At 33.8% G+C, this 23,467-nt stretch overlaps 1 protein-coding gene across 1 annotated transcript in view; it reads left to right on the top strand.

The window, feature by feature from the left end:
• Positions 1-23,467, top strand: part of LOC145239887 (transmembrane protein 50A-like) — a 42,901-nt gene that overhangs the window by 17,397 nt on the left and 2,037 nt on the right. Inside the window, exons 2-5 of the mRNA XM_080103504.1 lie at positions 3,980-4,092; positions 11,057-11,124; positions 11,704-11,796; positions 23,234-23,294. Coding sequence (XP_079959630.1) covers positions 3,980-4,092; positions 11,057-11,124; positions 11,704-11,796; positions 23,234-23,294 — 335 coding nt within the window. The remainder of the gene's footprint in view (positions 1-3,979; positions 4,093-11,056; positions 11,125-11,703; positions 11,797-23,233; positions 23,295-23,467) is intronic.

Raw genomic sequence — 23,467 nt, 5'->3', positions numbered from 1 at the left:
GACCACACAACCCTAACCCTAAGCCCGACCACACAACCCTAACCCTAAGCCCGACCACACAACCCTAACCCTAAGCCCGACCACACAACCCTAACCCTAAGCCCGACCACACAACCCTAACCCTAAGCCCGACCACACAACCCTAACCCTAAGCCCGACCACACAACCCTAACCCGACCACACAACCCTAACCCTAAGCCCGACCACACAACCCTAACCCGACCACCTAACCCTAAGCCCGACCACACAACCCTAACCCGACCACACAATGCTAAACCAACTGCAAAAGTTGAACGAATTGGGCTACGAAACTCTGCCTCAACCTGATAAAAGTTGATTTAAGTTATCTTTCAAACTTTTGTAAAATATGAATTGAAAATATTCGTTTACACTATTCAGTTATGTATTCATGTGGTTGGGAGCTCATAATTTAATAACCTCTCCACTTCCTTCAGTAAAATTGTAACTTGTGTTCAATTTATTTCATACTAGCGGGGGGGGGGTACCTGGCATTGCCCGGTTGTTTGGAGGTGTGTGTGTAAGAGGAGGGGGGAGGTAAAGTAAACAATAAGCGAAGAAATAACCGTTTTAAATATCAAAATAAAAATAAAAACGATGTTAAACTTTAAAAAATCGGCAAAACGAAAACAAAAACAAAAAAAAAAGCAAACAAACGTAAAAGCAAAGAAAACCCAAACCAGTGTTCCTTCATAACTGTCTGTTGTGGACGATCCCGCAACGGTGTTAAGTGGTGGTGGGAGAAGGAGGAATTTATTAGAGAGAAATGATTTTACCACTTCCATTGATCTTAACCGATTTTGTCAGTGAACTCTCACCAGAAAAAAATATAGGAATCTATGATTATCGAGGAAATGGATAGGTAATAGGCCTATAACACACCTCAGATATTGTGCTGCAGTTTGTGCATATTACATTTGCATGAAATGTCTTGATTTTTAATCCTTTTAAGGTCAAAATCAGAGGGGGGAAATGAGTTCATTTTATATATATATAGGGACAATAGGGATTATACCTTTTTAAAAAGTTTTGATCAGCTTCTTCATCCAGTTTTAGTATTTAGTGTGCTCTGGGGTGGTCAACACTATGTAATGTTTCAAGTTTGCTCTTCATGCAATCTGGTCCAGAGTTGACATTAATCAGATTGCATGCAGTCATCTCTTACACAATTGACTGTGGAATTATTGATAGGTTGAGAGATGATAGCCAGTTTGTGTGCAAAAAGTGTAAGCCAATGCAACTGGATGAGAAGTCGGATGTGGTGAAAGTGTACCTGGATGATTAGGCTATTGAGATTATTTAGAAATGTGATACTAATGGAGCATAGGGAAAAGCAGGTGCTAATCTGATTGCAAGAGTTAAGAGTGAATGGAGTAACTCCTGCCATTACTAACCTGCAGAGCATTATCGATCAAGATAAGAGTCTGTCAAGGATGTATGTGCAATGTTAGGATGTATGGAAGTGAAGCCTGGCCAGTGAGGGTTGAAGACATGTGTTGCATGGAAAGAAATGATGTGAGAATGATATAATGGATATGTAATATAAGTTTTAAAGACAGGCTTAGATCCAATATCCTCAGAAGAAGATTAAATCTGGACATAAACGAAAATGTATACAGAACTGGAGACTTAGTTGGTATGGCCATATTTAAATATCTAGCATAGCTTTTGGATTAGTAGATGTTGAAGTAATAGAATTTAGTTGGCAGGAGAAGGCCAAGGAAAATTTGGAAGGAAATGATGAGGATGGACATGAGAAAGAGGAATGAATAAAGACCTGAGCAGAGTTAGTGTGAAAATGAATTTCTAAAAGACATCTAACACATACCAGCGTATAAAAATGTACTTTAAAACTTAATATGAAAATGATGTTTTCCGTGTTTGTTAATGGTTGGGATATCCAAATGTGTTATGGAGTTGATGTAAGCGATGACACAATATACATAGCCAAACCATCTGAGGAGCCAAACACAAGGCATTGGTAATCTCACTAATACCAAGTTTCTGGTGAAACCTGGTTTCTTTCAATTTGCAGTCCCACATCCATCCAATCCTGGATGGATGTGGGATTGCAACCATTACACCAAAGCCATTGCAGAACAAAAGTATTTGAGGCTCATGTCTCACTGCCATGCAAAATGGCAGCGCAAATATGGTCTGATATGTTGTAAAACAAACCACATCATTTGGTTTCTAGGTATATCGATGAAGTGATGATTGTAAAAATTCTGAATAATTTTCTGTCAAATGTATTTTGATCTTTAGCAATACTTAAAACTTTACCAAAAATGTTTTTTTATACGTCAGTCAGATGTGATTTTCATACAAATATTTCAACTTTTTAAGTCTAGCTTGAGTGGACAATTCATTATTGTATTAAACGATTATTTTAATGTCATTGTGAACGACCATAATTGAAATCTTGCTTTGATTCCAAGAAATTTATGCAGATTGGTTTTATCATGAGTCTGTCTCATGATTCACTCTCTATTTCTCGTGTTTTTAAAAAGACTAAATTTTTTTTTGTTTTTTTATTAAATTGATCTTATCATTCAAAGTTTGTCATTACATTATTTTATAATTAAATGGGAATAGATAAGCAGAATAGTCAAGATAAGACTGGTAAGAAAATTCAACCACTACAGGATGGGTGGATGGGGGTTAGATGTTATTGTTATAGAACCAATATCAGAGAGAAGCCTGATGAGATGTGTGTACATGTCGTTGTTCGTTTCTTCAAGACGGTAGTTCCATCGAACATTGCTTTCTTCTACACTGTTGTTTTTAGTCAAAAACTAATAACGATGTTTCTACTGCATCTGCTTCACCAATTCTAACATGCTAAGACTTCAATTTTAACAATTTCTTCACAAAGCAATCTTTTGAAAAGAGCAGAATTTCATCTGTCAGTTACAACAATGTTAATTGAAATTGATGTTTTGAATTTTATTAAAATTTGAGTTAAATCAAATTTTTTTTTCTTTGCTTTGATTTTCTAGCCATATTCTTGAATCGTCAGACTTTTCTTTTTTTTTTTTTTTTTTTTTTTGCAGTGGGGACTTTAGATCTTTACTTATCTGAGGTTGGTTAGTGAATATAAACCATAGAAATTTAAATATAAACGAGTCAAAGGGAACAAAAGGTATTTACTCCCAAAATGCTCTGCAGGAGTCCCTTGCATATGGCAAGGATCAAGTATCCCTTTTAGATTTGACGATGAGAGGTGAGTTAGTCTAATTCTTCAGAATTGCTCCTTTTCACTTGGTTTTGATATTTTGGGTGGGGTCAGTGTTCTGAACCTTAAGATGAGCAACACCTGCTCTTTATGCCGTCCGGTCTAAAGGGTTGACATTGGTTAAGTTCCTTCTTGTAATTAATTAAGGGAAAATTAACATAGCTCAAGATATTGGTTACTTTTCATTAACTATACGTAAATTATATTTTGCTTTTAAACAGAAAGAGTTTGGTCACATCTTTGAAAACGTTAGTTTGTAAGGTGAATTTGAAAAAATATTCAAAAATTGGTTTTTGAATATTTTTTTCAAATTCACCTTGCAAAATAAGGTTTATTATTTGGATAATGCTATGAAATATTTTATTAAATGATTAAAATAATTTTTATTTCATTCCCGGAGAAGACTGTTTCTTGAGTTTTTTTTTTTTTTCTCTTCATTTTTCTGGTGGTATTAACCTGGGAGGTTCAGCCCCTTGTAGAGAGAGAGAGAAAAGGCTATGCCTAGTGTTATAGATTGTTGTTGTAAGTCTGAAACGCTGCATACACATGCATGGCTGGCGTGAATATTATTTTTGTCTTTTACTGTTTCGCGGTTGTAAAAAGGTGAGAATTTTGCTCTCTTAACTTTTTAAAAACTTGAATTTTTATTCGACCAAAATCCAAAGATATGCACACATTCATCCTCGTATTGGTTTTATTGTATTCTCATACGTTTTTCTTTTTCAGTTCTTCACTGGATGGTGGATTTGTTTTGATGCTGCTGCAATATTTCCAGACAATTCTGTCTTCAACCATGCCTACCATACGTGTGGTGTCATAAGCACAGTCGCCTTCTTCATGTGAGTGACAAGAGTTTACTTATCTTCATCCGCCTAACCCACCCCCTACTACATTTTAAAAAGAGACACAATTTGACTTTTCTTTTTTTATTTCAAATTCCATTAGAAAAAAATGTGCCTCCGTTAAGTCATTCATCAATTTGGGTACTATATGTAACTGACACATCCAGGTTTTCAGTCCGTGTCTTTATTCACTGAACCATCATCATCACTGGTGAAATAGAAATATTAAGCTTTTGTTTATTTATACATAAAAGGAAACATGCACGGGCATTGTTCAGAAAAAGTGAAGAAACTTCCGCTCTCCCCTTGAACGCTGAAAAGTATGTTTACTTGATTTTCTTTTTGATTTTTTTCTTTTTTTTCCAAGTATCTATCAGTCTTAACTATAATGTCCTTTAATTATTAAATTTATAGATAATGGACATTTCATAACTAAGAAAAAACCTTCTTGTAGCAAGGTACTTGTATAGAAGCGAAGATTTATTCTGACTTCTGGTTGTTGCATACTCTTTGACTTGACTATGCACACCCACTGATTTGGCATTTATAAACACTTAATTTTGTTCTTATGTTAATTGCTGGTGGTCTTGAGGTAGAATGCTAGCCTACAAAGTGACTGTTGTAACTAGGTTTGATTCTCTTGCATCAGCAGTAATTATAATTTTGTACATGTAAGCATGAAACACTATTGCTTGTGGATATAAAAATAATTGTTAATATGTATTAAAAAAATGTTATATATATTAATGTGTGTGTAATAGATATTGGTTGGATTTTGTAAATAAATGTATACACAAACACTGGAAGGAAGGTATTATTTCATAGGAATAGAAGTATTTATAAGTAAAGTAATATTTTAATATTTTTAAGATCAGCATTTAATTAAAAGTAACTATTTTGTGCAAAACTAGCTAAGTAAAATACAAATTACATCTGATATATAAAAAGCAAAGTGTGTGTGTGTGTCTGCCAAAAACTTTCAACACGCATGATGGATCCTGACTAGATCGGTATCGTTTTCAAGCTCGATCTTTCGGACGACGAATATCAGAAAAATTGGCCGAAAACATTAATTCCTTCATCCTCAACTGGGCAGTTTTTTTTTTTTACAAGAAAGGGGTCGTTTTTTGCGTCAACATTTTCACAAAGTCATCATCTCGGTTAGATTGACTACGCTTAATTTCAATGCTTGGGCATTGAGACATTGAGACTAATTTCAATAGTCGCGTCATGGAGACATCGGCTAAGACGTCATGTTTTTTAACCATTTTTGCTCCTTTGCATTAGAGGTTCGAGCCTGCCTGCCTACTACAACTTTTTAACACATCTTTCCACCTGAGCTGCCTACTGTTGTTTTGATCCCCCCCTCCCCCCGGCGTTACTACCACTTATTTTCCGAGGTCTATTACTACACCATCTACATGCACCTGGACAACACTGGGCACCCCCGCTAGTCTATTATATAAAAAGGAAAATGTGTGTTAATTTGTATGTTCGCCAAAACCTTTTGACAGACGCATTAGACCATGAATATATTGGTATCACTAGAAAGATCAATCTTTCAGATGAAAACTATGTAAAAACTGGCTAAAAACATTTTGTGCTGGTCGACTGGGCTGCAGGAAGGGGTCACTTTTTGCATCAACGTTTTTGCGAATCATATGCCGAGCAATCTGAATTTACGTTTAAAAAAATGTTGTACATCATCGTGGCTATGACAGCTAGCGCATTATATTTTTCCTCTTTTGCGTTATAGGTTCGAGCCTGCCTACTGTGGCTAATTTTTTTTTTTTTTTTTTTTTTTTTTGCTAGCACAGATACTCACTATTTTGATTGAAACAAAAGTTTTTATTTTTTTTTTATTATTTTTTTTTTTTGTTACCCTGGGGTTTGCTTAATATCTTTTGTATACCAGTTCTCTCCAACCGGGCAATGCTGGGTATCCATGCTAGCCTATTATATAAAAGGAGAGATGTCTGTTAGTATGTATAATGTATGTGTATTTGTATGTTTCACTAAAATTTTTAAATTCAAAGTGATAATGATTCTGGTACCATCTTAAAGGACAGGAACTTGGACACATAATTTGTGAAATTTAGAACAAAATATTCATTTTTTTTTTTTTTCTACCTTACTGCAGAACCTGATGGGGGATATCACATAAAATCATCATTTTCTAACGCTTTCAGCATCTATGTTTGTGTGAACTGCTTTACCTCTTGGATACATTACGTACATAAATTTGCATCGCCGTGGCTGAATAGATTAAAGGGTTGTGTCAGAACTATTAGTTTTTGTGTTCGAGTTTGCGCCCACCTTACGGTGAACGTTTCGATTATTTATTTATTTATTTTTTAACATATTTTTAAAAACGTTTATTTCGATAATCTTTTTTTCATTTGAAGAGGGTTAAGATTTTTATTTTTAAATATTTTTTGTTTTGTACTTTGTATTGCCTGGCTCAAAACAAATAATTCGAAACAATTATAATAAAAATAATTTTTTCATTTTGAATTTTTCTTACCGGTGATTAATTTAGCTGAGGCTGATTTAAAGATCAGATTACTATTAAATGCATGAATATTACTTATGTAAATGACAAATATTTATTTTTTTAAATCGTAACCATTGAAAACTTTTTTCTCTCTCACATGCCCCTATTTTGAACTCATAGCAGTGGGCCGACATCAGTGGGTTTTTTGGGTTTTTTCAAACTGATATAAATTATTACACCGTAAAAAATCATTTAGCAAGTGTAGGCGAACACAACTTCATTTTTATATGTGGCCCAAGCAATGCCAGGTACCCCTATTAAAATGAAAAATAAATACAAATTAAATGCGCAAAAACGTTTGTATTATTCGATAACTAAGAATTAACTTTCTCATATAAATGTACATTTTTATGGTAACTGACGTGTGTGCTAAGCTTTTCTCTCCCGCTATGCTAGACCCAGTTTCTATGATAACCGATGGGTAAGAACTGGTTTTTGCTTGTGCAAAACAAATTATTACTGCTCTATGCTCTTCAAAGTAATCACCATCGGCATGCAGCACCTTCTGCCAACATGTTTCCAACTGTTACATCTCATTTGTAGTAGAACTTAGGAGTTTTAGCCATAATGAAGTCTGTAAGGGCTTGGCACAAGTCTGCTTCGATTGGTGAAGGATTTCCGTCAAAGATAATTATCCAGAGAGTGAAAGAAGTAATCAGATGCTACAAAGTCAGATGAATAAGGTGAATAGCACAGTGTCCCATCCAAGTTGCTATATGGCATCCCTGACCACTCACATGACATGCAGCCTGGCATTGTCATGAAGGAAAAGCACACCTTTGTGATTCACTAGTGCTAGCCCCTTCTGTTGTACATGTTTTAATTGCTGTGAGTATAGGTGACAGTTCACAATGAACCAGTTGATAACCTGTCCACCGGACACAAATCACAATCTTGCAGTGTAAAGGACAGAATCCAATGTCTGGAACGCTTGGGAGTTTCATACAAAACCACAACCACCGAGATATAGAAGGCCTGTTAATTGAAAAATGCCTGCAGGCAATGTAGGTAAGATTTGTCGAACTATCACTGTCAGATACTATATGAGGGCATTTTTAAAAAGATTTAAAACATGTTAAAAAAGAAAATAAAAGGAACCCCATTCGATTAATAATGAAACTGAACTTTATTCAATATAAAATATAAATATTATGTTAAATTACGTAATTTTAAAGCAATATACAATCTAATAATGATAAAACTAAATTATGAATTTAGGGAACAAACAAAGAAACATTAAACACAAACATTTCTTGGCCTTCAGAGCAAGATCACATTGTAGTATCTGTTCTGATGCTATACTTCACCTTTTCTGTCCTCGGTCGGTGGAGGAGAAATCTTCATGACTGAGATTATTTTTGTTCCTATCCAGAGTGCCCCTTATTGGAAAGCTGGATTTTGTCCACAAGATTATATGTTGAAATATTTAAATAACTATTACTTTAAATACAGAAATTATATTTGAAGTTTTCGTTTTCTGTGTCCATTTTTTCCCTATGTTTTTCATCAAAATGTGTAGCGTATTTTCATCAGTTACATGGTTAGGAATCCTCTACTCACCTATAGTCTTCATTTTCATATCAGTGCAGAATACGTGAATACGGAAATGAAGTTCACATAACTATTAAAAGACAATCATACTATAATGTGAACATTGTTTAAAACTAAAAAAAATATAGTAAACATCTACAATATAAAATCATGGTGGGAAGGGACATTATTATCATTATTATTTCACTCACTAGTTGTCTCACAGGCCATCATCAGTGATCGCTCACTGGCAGTAACTTGTGGTGTTCCCTGGAGACCAAGTGACAACAAGTTTCCCCAGATTTCTAGTGTTCACCTCTTGACCATTTGTGCAGATGATTGCATCTTATCGCAACAGCCGTTGTCACTGATTTCTTGTTGGGATCAGTCATTAGTGTTTTCAGGGGTTTGGGTGACAAAATGCCTCCCCAAGGTACCAGATTTGAACTGCACACTTCCAGTGGAGATTTGGTCAGTACTCTCCCACCTTGGTCTTTCCATCCTCCCTGACCCTTCACAACTAGTTGGTGTGGTGCCAGTTGATGTCATCTACACAAGTTTTTTTTTTATTATTATTGATAATAATAAGGGTGCTTGTGCAGTGTATGCACGTGTATTTTAAATATTATTTCCAAGTTAAATTTTGGTTTTGTATTACTGTACACATAGATTCGAAAAAGTTGTCAAAAAACAAATATATAACAAATATTATCAAACGCAAGATAAGTTACTTTTCTACCTAACTGGATATGTTTTTAGTGTTTTTATTTAATGTAACATGTTTATTATTTTGTATAGTTTTTAGAATCTGTGTATAGTCAACCCCCCCCCCACAAAAAAAATATCATACAAATTTAAGGGTTTGTATTACAAAATATTAGAAACACTCTCAATTTATGTCGGCCTATATCATGGTAACATATATTGAGTGAGTTTCTAACAGTATTTTGTATAATTTTTTAGTTTGAACTTATTTTCCCAAACTTAACGTATTCAACAGCGAGCTCGCCGCCATTTGTCCTTTTCAAGTATATCTATAAACACTATGATTTTTGAACTGAATAAACATTTTACATTAAATAAAAACACTAAAAACTTATCCAGTTAGGTAGAAAAGTAATTTATCTTGCCTTTGTCAAAAAATAAATATATAACAAATAAATGTTATCAACTTTTTATAATCTGTGTATAGTACCCCCCCTTTTTTTTTTCATTAAATTGTTAGGTGAAAGTGCAGAATAGTTAGAAAGCCCCCCCCCCCCCCGGTTAAAAATAACTTTCTAAATAATATTTCAGCACAGTGTAAACATTTATTTATAAGATAAAACAAGAAAATGTGTTAACTAAAATTTAATGTACTCTTTATTTTTAGTTCATATCAAAACTAATTAAAACTGATTAGTTAATGAATTTTTAATTAATTTGTGTTTTTTGTATATCTCAGGAGAGAATAAAAGATTTCCTATTCAATTTTGCGTTTCAGTCATATAAATTATTTACAGTTAAAATGTTATAAAAAACAAAAACTTGAAGTTTTAAATATATTTCAAAGAAATATTGCTAAAATATTGAAAATTCATTGATCATAAAAAAAAAACTTGTGAAAAATACTAACTTTAAAATATTTGGAAATACTCAGTGAAAAGTTTTATTTATTATTAAAAGAACGGACTGAAAAATATATAAAAATTATTTGTTTTGCAGTAAAAAAAAAATAAATAAAATGAAATATTTGATTTTCTTCGATAGAAATAAAAGTTCAAGAACGAGTTCACTTACTATATTTTGTTAGATTAAATTATCCCAACGTGCAATTATAATAATTATTATCTCAGTGAAGAATTGTTCTTTCTCTTTAGCCATATTTTTTATGCCTGTTAGAGTTGAACACCAGAAACTTTCTATACCTACATGTTGATCAGAAAATGACATCATGCTTTCATGTTCACTGGCCTACTCTATCGGTAACCGTGACAAAACCCACTTTTCATGGATGTGGTACGGTGGCGAAGACGGAAGGGTATGCAGGCTGTCACTCATTGTCCCTTGTGGTCCTCCAACAGCGTTTGCAAAACCCACTTGCTAAGTTTGTACATCTGGTTATAGTTAGCTAACAGTGTGGCTGCTACCAGATGCAGTCACAAGGCAAATCAATTCCTTTGCTTTTTTGGGGTTTTTTTTTGGGGGGGGGGGGTTACCTGCTTATATCTCCCCTGTGCATATACCTTCTTTTTTTTTTAATTACGTTTTTTTTTGTTTTTTTTTCAATCATTCTTTTTATTTAATAATCATTGAAAAGTTTTTCTGTCGTTTTTTAATTAAGAATTATTGAAAACCATTTGTGTGCCTTTCTTTCTTTTTTTTTAAATATATATAATTATTGAAAACACTTTTTAAAAATCTTTAAACATTTTTTGGAATATTATGTATTGTATATATTTTTTATATTTGAAATTTTATTTTGATTTTATTTTTACACTTTCATAAACCTATATTTATAAATTCAAATAAAAAAAAAATTTAGCTTTTTTAATTGGAAAAATATTTTTATAAATTCATAAACATTTCTTATAAAATTTCAAATAAAATAAAAACTTATTTTTTTAATTTTATTAAAAATGCAAATAATGACTAATTGTGTTATTTTTATCAATATAATTTTAATTTTTATTGAAAATATACAATAGAAATTAATACCTCTTTTCTTATATTTTATTTCACTAAATTCCTTCACAATAGATTGTCAGATTGTTAAAATTACAAAGATATCAAAAATAATCTATTTAAGTTCAAATCCCTTCAGTGACTTTTTGGACGCCCTGTTTTTGCTTTCCTTTTCATAATCTAATTTTCTTATTTATATATTTTTTTTTCTAGGATCAATTCAGTATCAAATGGTCAGATAAGAGGAGATACATACACGAGTGGCTGCCTCGGACAGACGGGTAACATTCCTTCAATATCTTTATAAATTGAATGACAGCGATTTGATTTCCGGAACGTTTGATAACTTAATGACTGTCGTATTGCAACTGACGACAAGAAGGGAACACTGTAATATTTGTTCAATTATTTCACTATGCATCTTGTAACGTTTCTGATGATGCTTGTTTACAAGAGAGTACGGTTAATGTTATACATGAGTTGAGCTAAACCGAAGCTTCTCATCACAAATCTTTTCCCCTTGTTTTATCAAAAAATTTAGTAAATGTATTTTTAAGACATTTAAGAATTTTCCAAAAATACCTACAAATTTAAGGTGGACACAAACCCAAATTTTCTTGAAAAGATTTTTTTTTTTTTTTTTTATTTAAATTGAGGGGAAAAAAAATTTTACATGTAAAGCTGTATTAACACTGCTACTGCATTACTGCATTGAGTTTGTATGAATTACCCCAGTTGATTTATTGTCAGCATGTTGGCAATTATAGTTATGCTAACTGAATTTATTAGTGTCGACTAAACAGGTTGGTGAGAAAGGCTTGATCTGATCTTTCTTCTCTTTTTTTTTTTTTTCCCTGCAGGTGCCCGTGTTTGGCTTTTTATTGGATTCTTGCTCGCTTTTGGATCCTTGATCGCTGCCTCTTGGATTTTATTTGGCTTCTATGTTGTCCCACGTAAGTACAGTCACATGCCGACAATTATTTATTTCTAAAGAGTCACAGAGGGCCAAAATAATTTTTTTTTTTTCTCATTTCTTTTGAACACAGTTTAGTAATGCTGAACTGAAAATGACAATGAGTTTATAAGCGTATAAAATATAAATTTAAATAAGTGACACTAAAACAAGTGTTTGTAATTGAAAAAAATGAGATACAAGTCAAAGGAATGAAAAGAAGTTCAACATTTGTGTTAAAAGTTTATTAAATGATTTTTTACGATTCGTAATCATTTGGATGAAAAGAGTAAATATTTTTATATATTAAAACTTTATGGGAACCCATTATGCAGATACTAATTTTTTTTATAGATTTGAATAAGATCCACTTCTAACACACTACCCAATAAATCTCTGGCATAACAAAACTCCAAGATAAAATTCAATTTTAATCAACATGCTGCATTACCGTAGAAGGAGACTAATTTCAATGCAACTTTTTGTAGAATAATTTTATCTGGTCTTAGTTATTGATATCACATCTTCATTAGAGCCAAATCTCTTTTCCTGGAGCATTATTTTGAGGACTAAAAATAACCAGTAGTCACTGGAAGTCAGATTTAGAGAATAGGGTGAATGCAAAAGCAAGTCATTCAGTTCAGCAATATGCTTGTAAAAATAGTGCATTGTTTTGGTGAAAAAAAACTATTTTTCTTTTACATTTGGCGATTTTTTTTTTTTTTTTTTTCCTTCAAATGAACCAATAATCTTATATATATATTTTTTCCTTCAAATGAACCAATAATCTTATATATTTTTCCTTTCTCAAAGTAATCAATGGACAAAATGTCTTGTGTCTTCCAACAAATTTCCAAAGCCTTACCTGCTGATGTTTATATGTTTATTGAATGGCTTTCACCTGCTACTGTCCATTCAGCTGCCTGATTTGATTCGGAATTGATTTGTTTCCTCTATTTTGTTACATTGATGTAAAAATTTCTTCTTATGGTTAACAAAAGTTGCAAACAACTGTTAAAATTTTTAATGTTTTCTGTTTTTGTTTTCTATTCTCCTTTGTAAAACTTATGTTCTGCAAAAATAAAAACAAAAACAACAGTCCCCCCCCTTTCCACTCTCCTTTCTTTTTCTATCCCTACTACCCAACCCCGTCGGTGGGGCATAAGAATACACCGACTGCCCCCTTGCAGAAAGTAAAAACCTCTCAATGGGGCCACCTGTTGGCCGTGGGTGGTGACCTGTAATGCCTAGGAAAGGGATCCTGGTGGCTGAGTAATTGATACCTAGGAAAAACAAAGGTATCAGTTGCAACACTCCACTTTGGCTTCGTACTGAGCTAGACTGGCGGTTGGACGGGCCCGATCCAATCAATCGGCTGGTCACGTCAAGCTCTAAACCCGACTAACATAACAAGAAAATCCACTCGCACTCCCCACCTTTTTACAATAAACAGATTTAGAAAGCGGTGGCTCATGGGTCAATCAACTTGCTGGACAAATGGACTTATCACAGCTGAAAAACAAATATTCTTACTAAAAAGAGGCTTTTGAAAAAAAAAATTTAGTAAAAATGAACGAACTACAGGTACTTCGGTCCACCAACGAGACGAGTATACCTCCCGTGTATCCCTGTTGCTGTTGGGGCGAATGGGTTCCTCCCCTAACACCTCCCATATAGGGCTCCGGGGTGGGTGGGGAGCACGAGAGAAGAAAAATTACGAACTACAAAAATGGCCCACTATAAGCCTCAAAAAAGAAGTCATTCAGAAGTTTCTGATCTGACTAGCTCAGACTCAGAAACTGAAATAAACAAACAAACCTTCCCGAGATTTTTTGTAATAGAAACAATTGAAGGAGAACAAATAATAAAAATGTCTCCTTTCAAAATAGAAAGAATACTATCAAAAGGAATCAAACCAATGTAAAAAAACAAAAAAAATGGCACACTGTTAATCGAAATAACAAACCAGAAACAAGCAATTGAAATTTACAAATGAAAACTTTTCGATGATCGAAAAATAAAAACCTACCCCCACAGAACATTGAACACTAGCAAAGGTGTAATCAGGTGCCACGAACTAGCCCTGTGCCCCTTAGAAGAAACAAAAAATAATCTTAAAAATCAAAACGTCATTGATATCAAAAGAATTCAGAGAAAAACAAGATCCGGCGAAATCATAGACACAATCACTTACATATTAACATTTGATACGCCTCAAATACCTAACAACATAAAAATAGGATATGAAAAAATAAACACTGAAATTTACATACCAAACCCATTCAGGTGTCAACGATACGGGCACCATAAAGATCGATGTACACGACCACCAACTTGCATGAGATGCGGAGACAAAGAAACACATACTGATTGTCAAAACGCACCAAAATATGTCAATTGCCATCAAAATCATAGCGCAAACTCAAAGGAATGTGACAAATGGAAAAAAGAAAAAGAAACTCAGAATAAAATACACCAAAAACATAAGCTTCCAAGAAGCCCGTAAATTAGCAGAAAACACAAAATACTCTGAGATAACAAAAAGAAGTACACAGCCTAACTTTGAACCAAATAATACAACAAAAACAAATCCCTCAAACATCCAAATTGAAATATTCATGAAATTACTCAACGAAATGAGAACTAATAGAAGATTTAAAAAAACCATGAAACAAACCATCACAGAAAGTAAAGATTTTTTAAAGAATATAACCGAAATAAAACAAAGTCCCCAAACTAAAACTCTACCACAAAAACCTATTAAACTCCAAACAACAGCATCCATAGAAACAACCCCTACGACAGAAAAAATAAACAGACCCCAAAAGAACCTCATAAGACCGCTACCAATAAAAACAAAATAAACAGATCCCGCTCAACCTCTATATCAGGACGCCACCACCCACTGAGACCCCATTCGCGATCTGAGACCCGAAACACCCAAGCAAACATCGAAACTATGGACGTAGACATAAACATAGATTTAGTATCAGATTCTTCAAACTCAGACTCTGAAAACGAACCAATATCAACAAATGAGAATTTCCCAACATTTCTAGTATTGGAATCAACCAGTGAACAACCCACAACCAAAACTTCTCCATTTAAAATCGAAAAAATACTCTCACAAAGTATTAAACCTATATCGGTAAAAAAAACTAAATAATGGCACAATATTAACACAAAGAATAAAAAGCAAGCTGAGGAACTGCTAAAATGGAAAACTTTTGACAACAAAACCATTAAAGTTTATCCTCACAAGACACTAAATTCAAGTAAAGGTGTCATCAAGACCACTGAACTTGCATTATGTACCATAAATGAAATAAAAGACAACCTTAGATCCCAAAACGTCACAGATGTACAAAGAATCCAAATAAGGAAAAATTCCGAAACTATACTCACCAACACATACATTCTGACATTCAACACACCAATAATCCCACAAAAAATCAAAATTGGTTACCTAACAGTCAACACTGAGCCATACATCCCAAACCTCCTAAGATGCCATAACTGCCAAAAATATGGACATCATCGCGACCGATGTTCACAGCCACCAACATGCATAAGATGTGGTGAAAAAGACTTCCACGAGGATTGCCAAAAAAAAACTAAATGTGCAAACTGCCAGGAAAACCACTACGCAAACTCAAAAACCTGCCCAATCTGAAAAAAAGAAAGAGAAATACTCAAAACAAAGTACACAAATAACATTTCATTTAACAAAGCTAGGAATATCATAGAAAGCTCCAACTACGCAGATATAACAAAACAAAAAAAATATTGACAGTACTTCAACAACTCAAACCAACATTCAATAGTATCAAACTTCAACAATATCAATATTGACATTGTCACAAAGCTCTTAAACGAAACAAAAAGTTTACTTGAAGAATTAAAAAAAAATAATGACCATTCAATGTAATACAATAAACAATACCTCAACAATAAACGAAAACACAACTATAAACTCACAAACAAAACCCCAACCAAAAAGTAAAGAAATAACCACAAATAAAAGAATAAAACACACAACAAACGAACACTCAAAATAGATTTCAATTACTGAGAAAAGTTGAGGATGAAAACACCAATAAAAATATCTGTGAGAAAAATAATAAAACTAAGAAGTTGGAAGAGCCCAGAACACCAGAAGTTATAATAAAATCAAAACCAAGATCTAGATCAAATACAAAAGGAAAAGACCCTTTACAAAACTCTCAAGTGACAGATAAATCTATGGACTCCCTGGAAATGGAAGTCGAAGAAGGGAGAAACGAAGCAAGCCCCCCCCCCCCCAAAAAAAAAAACACAACACCAATCACTGTTCAATGAAGAGCCAAGCGAAGCAGCACCATCATCGCCCAATAAAGCAGGAACTAGGGATTGACCAGGATCCAGATCCCAATCTACCTCAAGAGAAGGAGACGAAGAAACATTGGAGGAAATGGAAGTAGAAAACAAAACGCCCCTAGACAAATAAAATGGAACAAAATAAAAGAACTCAAAATATAACAGCCATACAATGGAACTGTAGAGGATTGAAATCCAACTATGAAGAATTAAAACGATTAAAGATCACAACCCAAATATCGTATGTCTACAGGAAACTCTAATGAAGGAAAACTCAAACCTCTCCCTTAGAGACTATGAAGTATATAACAAAATCAACCTCACATATAGACCATAGACCAACAGGTGGTACAACCATTATGTTAAAGAAAAAATACCCTATGAAAAACTCATTTTAAACACAGAACTACAAGCCATAGCAGTAAGAGATACCTCACACCAAACTATCACAATTTGCTCAATCTACGTTCCACCAAAATACAAATTAAAAAAAAATTCAAATAAATCAAATAATCGAACAGCTCCCTGCACCATCATTAATCCTAGGGATTTCAATGCATACAGCAACCTTTGGGGAGACAGACAACCAAATCATAATGGAAATATAATAGAATCCATACTAGAAACCACAAACATGTGTATACTGAACAACGACAAACACACCGACCTACATCCATCTACAGGAACAACTTCAGCTATAGACCTGACACTCAGCTCTCCGAATATCTACATGGACTTTAATTAGGTTATCCATGAAGAACAGTGTGGTAGTGACCACTACCCAATTTTCATTAAAACAAATAAACCCACAATAGAAGACATAGTACCAAAATGGCAACTAAAGAGAGCTGACTGGTCCACATTCAGAAATCTCTGCCAAACACAAATAAATAATGAAATACTCCAGGAACCTAACCCAATAGCAACATTTACACAAAGATTAATAAAAATAGCAGAAGAAACAATCCCTAAAACTTCAAATAAAAACAGCAAGCACAAACCATGGTTCACAAAAGAGTGCAAAGAAGCAATTAAGAAAAGGAAAAAAGCCCTAAAAAATTCAGATTAAACCCAACCTCAATAAACTTAGAGTTCTACCACCAAGCTCATGCAAAAGCACGACAAATAACCAAAAAAGCTAAACGAGAAACATGGCAAGATTATGTATCTAAATTAAATAATAAAACAACTAGCAAGAAAGTATGGGACATGGTGAGGAAGATAAATGGGAAGCAAACCCTACACCTAAAAAACCCGGATGGTGGAAAATGCACGGAAAAAAAGGATATGGCAAATCTACTTGCTGAACAACTAAATAAAAACTCCTCTCCCAAACACCACAGCTTAACATTCCAAAACTACAAAAAAGAAGCAGAAGAAAGAAAGCTGAACTTCAACTCAAACAATACAGAAAAATACAATTTACCGTTCACAATATCTGAACTTAAAAACGCTCTGGATAGAAGCAAAGATACTGCTACTGGACCGGACGAGATACACTACCAATTTTTGAAACAACTACCAGAAACCTCATTAAACACTTTCCTGAATATACTAAATAATATCTGGCTCTTACGCTACTTTCCTAACGCTTGGCGAGAGTCCACGATCATACAAATCCCAAAACCTGATAAAGATCCCACAAATCCAACAAACTACCGCCCTATCTCTCTAACCAGCTGTACCTGTAAAACCATGGAGAGAATGATAAACGATCGACTCGTATGGATATTAGAAAAAAATGAAATATTTGACAAATATCAATGTGGTTTCAGAAAAGAAAGGAACACAATGGACAAATTGGTCAAAATGGAATCTTACATTAAAGACGGTCTTATTAGAAACCACCATGTGGTGTCAGTATTCTTTGATTTAAAAAAAGCATACGACACTACATGGAAATACGGCATTATGAGGGACATACATAGCCTTGGAATCAGAGGAAGGATGCCAATATTCATACAAAACTTTCTCAGGGGTCGCTCATTTAGGGTACGCCTTGGGGGAGAGAGGTCTGAGGTATACGGACAGGAGATGGGAGTGCCCCAGGGAAGCATAATATCAGTTACACTCTTCCTCCTAAAAATCAACAACATCAGCAAAGCAGTGACTACAGACATTGACAAACCCCTCTTTGTAGACGATTTTACAATCAGCTACTCATCCCCTAACATGCAAACAGTAGAAAGGAAATTGCAGGAGTGCCTTGATAAAATTGAAAAATGGACAAATGAAAATGGGTTTATCCTCTCCAAAACTAAAACAGTATGCATACACTTTTGCAAAAAGAGAGGATATCACCATGACCCACAACTGAAAATAACAACACAATACCAGTGGCACAGCAAACCAAATACCTGGGAATGATCCTGGACAATAAACTCAATTTCAAGCCACATATAGATGCACTAAAAAAAAATGCCAGAAAGCATTAAACATATTAAAAATAATATCCCACACAAACTGGGGAGCAGACAGTAAAACCATGCTCCTATTGTATAGAGCAATCATAAGACCAAAGCTGGACTATGGTTGTATTATATACAGTTCAACAAGGAAATCATACCTAGAAAAATTGAAACCAATACAAAATCAAGCACTCAGACTCTGCTTAGGAGCCTTCCAAACATCACCTATTCTAAGTCTACACACAGAAGATAATGAACTCCCCCTTCACCTGAATACCTAATGTACTTGCAATAACCCTTATCCCTGAGTGGCTTCCGGGCCTTGATAAGTGGTGATCACTGTGGGAAAAACTCTCAGTCCAATATACATTGAAACTTAAAAGTTTACCAGAAAATCCTGCTCACGAAAAAGTATATACGTCAATGTATGAACATTTCTATACCAGCAGAACTGCAGCTGCTCAACCTTTGAGATATTGCCTTAAAAAGGCTATTATAGAAGAATACGAAGAACCAAAAAACATACAAACTTACACAATTAATAATACTCCACCATGGACAATCACAGAACCATACATTGATATGACTATCAAAATGGCCAAAAAACAGACTAGCAATCAAACCTTAGAATTCCATTCCAGGTCACTGCTTCCCCAACAGTACTGACATGCAGAAGTTCAAGTGCAACGTGAACCAACATCTCGCTGCCCTAATCCCTACATAGTACCCCAGTAGATGTTTCCCCTGATAGTAGCCCCCTACACCAAAGTGGCAATGTGCCTTGTTTGGGGTGAAAATGTAATAATAAAAAAAAAAAAAAAAAAAAGAACTTGGGGATGAATACTCCACATACAAAACCATCTATAGATGGCTAAAAAATAACTGGAAAAGTAGGAGCAGCAGCAAAAATGCATAATGCACACAAGCAAATCAGATTACCAGATTGTGCCTCTGTATACACCGCAGAGTTACAGGCTATTAAGATGGCTCTTGAACTGGTCCAGGAGTCTAGTGAAAACAAATTCCTTATCTTCAGTGACTCCATGTCCAGCTTAATTGCATTGAAAGGAGGGAAAATAAACCACCCACACATCCTGGAAATTATAGAAACAAACCAACATCAAATAAAGAATAATAAAACAATAGTACTAGCATGGATACCGAGTCATGTCGGCATAAGAGGAAATACAGAAGCTGACAAACTAGCTAAAGAAGCAACAAAGCTTATGCCTTCAAACAGAAAAATCCCATACACGGATAGGAAAAATAAAATAAACTACTACATAAAAACGAAATGACAAAAACTATGGAACGAACAACTAAACAACAAACTTAAAGAAATACACCCAAATTTTGGGCAAGAGAGAACCATAATACCAATACGAAAAGTAGACACTATATTCACCAGAATCCGAATTGGTCATTCAAGACTAACACATGAATACCTTCTGAAAGCAGAAGGTATCCCTCAATGCAGAATCTGCCAACAACCACTAACCATTAAACACATATTAATGAAATGTAAAAAATATGAAAATATGCGTACGAAATATTTCAAGGAACAAAACCTTAAAACAATATTTGAAAAAGAAACACCTTACAAAATATTAGATTTCCTGAGAAAAATTAAACTTTTGGAACTTATTTGAAAATAAAGCAAACCACTGGCCAAAGTCTCAAATGAAGAATATTCTCTTCACCTTTTATGGCATGAAATGACCTATAGGGTTAAACAAAAACTTACCTACCTAGGAATGAAAACTTTCCACAACATAAATATTAATCAATTAATCACACAAGAATCTGAATACATCCAAAGGTGTAGTAAGATCGAAGGATCTCTCAATGTGCAGAAGAAATAACAAAAGAACTTAAAAACCAAGTAGTAATAAATGTTAAAAGAATTACAATAAAAAGAGAATCAGCCGATACATACAAACGCTTACATTATGCAGAAATCAAAATTGAATTCAACGTTGAAAAAATGCCAGAAGTTTGGGCACCATGAGGATGCATGTAGAGGACGAGCAGTGTGCGGCAGATGTGGCCAGAGAGATCCAGATCACACCGTCAGTGACTGCAATCTCGATTACAAATGTGCAAATTGTGGAGAAAACCATCCTGCTTATGCTAGAGCATGCAGAATCTGGAAGAAAGAAAAGGAAGTAGTGTCAATAAAATATACTAAAAACATTTCCTTCTTCGAAGCCAAGGAAAAGACGTACTCTCAAGTCACCTCAAGTTGTATATCATCCAACATCACTAACCAAAACTCCAAATACGAAACACTAATAAAAAAATTGGGACCAAACAACTGGCCCAAATTTATAAATGAAATCATATCATCAAAAATTAATCATCCCATTAAATCATCAACTAATGTTACCAATAAAACAAATTCTAAACCAAAATCAGAACAACATAAAAAAAAAAAGTCGATCAAAAGAAAGGCCAGAAAAATCACCAGTACATTGTGCAGATGCTGAAAAAGATGAAACTAAGGAAAAACAAAATCAGTCAAAAGAAAGACCACACAGGTCACCAATACATCTTCCCCGTGGTAAAAAAAACATACTTGAAAAACAAACAAAAGATACATCTACCAAAAAACAAAATAATATAAAGAAATTACCACAAACAGAAGCCACCACCACTACTACTACTACTACAAATAGATTTATGGAATTAGAAGACATGGAAACTGAAGTTACTCCTCAAACCAAAAAAAAAATCATCATGAATTACAAGATAATCCAATGGAATTGCCGTGGATTGAAGGCAAATTACAATGAAATTTTATTGTTGTAAACTAAATTTAATCCTTTGGTTATTTATCTCCAAGAAACCTTCCTAAAGGAAGAGGACAATTTGAATATAAAACACTATCAACAATAATAATATTGAACTTAGATTAAAAATAACATACCCCAGAGCCAAATTGAATTTTGCAAGCGGTTGCCATAAGAGCAACTTTACACAAACCGATAAGCATTTGTTCTTTATACATACCTCCACATGAACAAATCGATGAAAATGAATTGGAGAACTTAATAGAGCAAATACCTAAACCCTTTATTTTCCTAGGGGACTTAGATAGTCACAACACCTTATGGGGATGCAAGGAAATGGATACAAAAGGGAAAGAAAATTGAAAATCTAATAAAAATAATCTATGCTTGTTCAACCAAAAGAAGCCACTCACATCAATCCAACAAATGGATCGCTTAGTTTTTTTTGTTTTTTCATAGACGTCACCACTTATTAAGGCCGATATGCCACTCAAGGATAAGGGTTAAAGAGTGTAGAGTAGTCAAAAGGACAATATAGTAATGGAAGTTCGGTAAATTTGTTAACTTAAGTGGAACGGCTCATCAGAAACTTGTTCACGTTGGACTTGAAGACAACCATATTATAGACAGCTGGAAAGCAGGAAAACGGAAGACAATTCCACAGGCATGCAGTTCTAAGAAAGAAGCTTTGATTATGGAATCTATGTTTAGGTTTAGGTACAGATAAAGAGTGGGGAAAATTATTGATAATGTTTTCAGCTAGTCTAGTGTTTCTTTTGAAAGTTTGGCGAGGGGGGACCATAGCTCAGTTGAACACTTTCCATGAAAATAACGATAAAGCAGAGACAAACTCGCAACATCTCTTCTGTGAGATAGAGGTTGCAGCGAAGAGAAAAGGACATCTCCCACCAGGTCACAAAGTCTATTTTGAACCCTATCAAGGCAGGACAAGTCTTTTCTAGCAGCCCATATGTGGCAACAGTATTCCATCCTTGAACGTATCTGGCTCTTATATAGATTAATATTTCTAAACTAATCCTTTGCATTTTCAATATACATAAGTATAATTAAATAAAATTTTACTTTCTTATACAAATTAACACAAACGTAACAACACCTTAGTAGTAAATATTTACTAATACGAATTTAACACGCATAATGAAAATGCATTTTTACGCAAATATAACACTTTTATACAAATTTACAAACGCAACTACACCTAAGTAGTAAATATTTATCATCACAAATTTACACACATAACGCAAATTCATATTAAATTTTTCTATTGCAAATTTACTCGCATTTTACTTCAACTGTAAATATATCTATTCACATAATTTTGTTTATAAATAAAAAAAAAAAAAATTTAAACACTAAACCATGACTCGGCATTATATAACCCAACAAGGGTGGACATGCCATTAAACACACAAAAAAAAAAACTAACCATTTCCCCCTCCCATTGCAAAACTCAACCATATTCTGCAAGACAGAAAAAAAATGATAAAATCCACTATAAAACAACCAAACCAAAAGCTACAAACTAACGATTGAAAATACAAAGAGCTTGAAGAATAAAAAACCTCCTACAAATTAACTGGATACAACATTGAATACTATTCAAAAAATAACTGGATTCGGCATTAAATAACCCAGAAAGGGTTGATATGCCATAAAACAACCAGCTGAATAGTATTGTAAGCACTTTCTCAAAAATTTATGGATCTTTATTCACTCGTTCCTTAAATATTTTTTAAAAAATGTAAACTCGTTTATAATTTGATATGCATTATATATATATTCTTTCTATTTTTGTATTTTAATTCTGTCATTCATTAAAAAAAAAAACTTAAATTTCAAATTTATATCATTGATCTTTTGACAGACGAACCAAACGACTGGCCAGGAATCGCTATTTTCCTTCAAAATGCTTTCATCTTTTTTGGGTAAGTCTTTTAAATATTTGAAATATTCGGGGTGGGGTGGGGGGGGCATAAACAAATTTTACTCTTTAAATCTATTGATATTTATGCTGGTTGATTTTAAAAGTAATACAGAATTATGTATTACATTGCCTTTTTTTTTTTTCTTTTGATACTAAGGTTTGCAAGTGAGATAT

The sequence above is a fragment of the Euprymna scolopes genome, chromosome 19, assembly GCF_053919585.1.
Source record: "Euprymna scolopes isolate OS-2025 chromosome 19, ASM5391958v1, whole genome shotgun sequence".
In the NCBI taxonomy this organism is placed as follows: domain Eukaryota; kingdom Metazoa; phylum Mollusca; class Cephalopoda; order Sepiida; family Sepiolidae; genus Euprymna; species Euprymna scolopes.
Note: the sequence above shows the minus strand (reverse complement) of the source record. Positions and strands in the feature narration are given on the sequence as shown.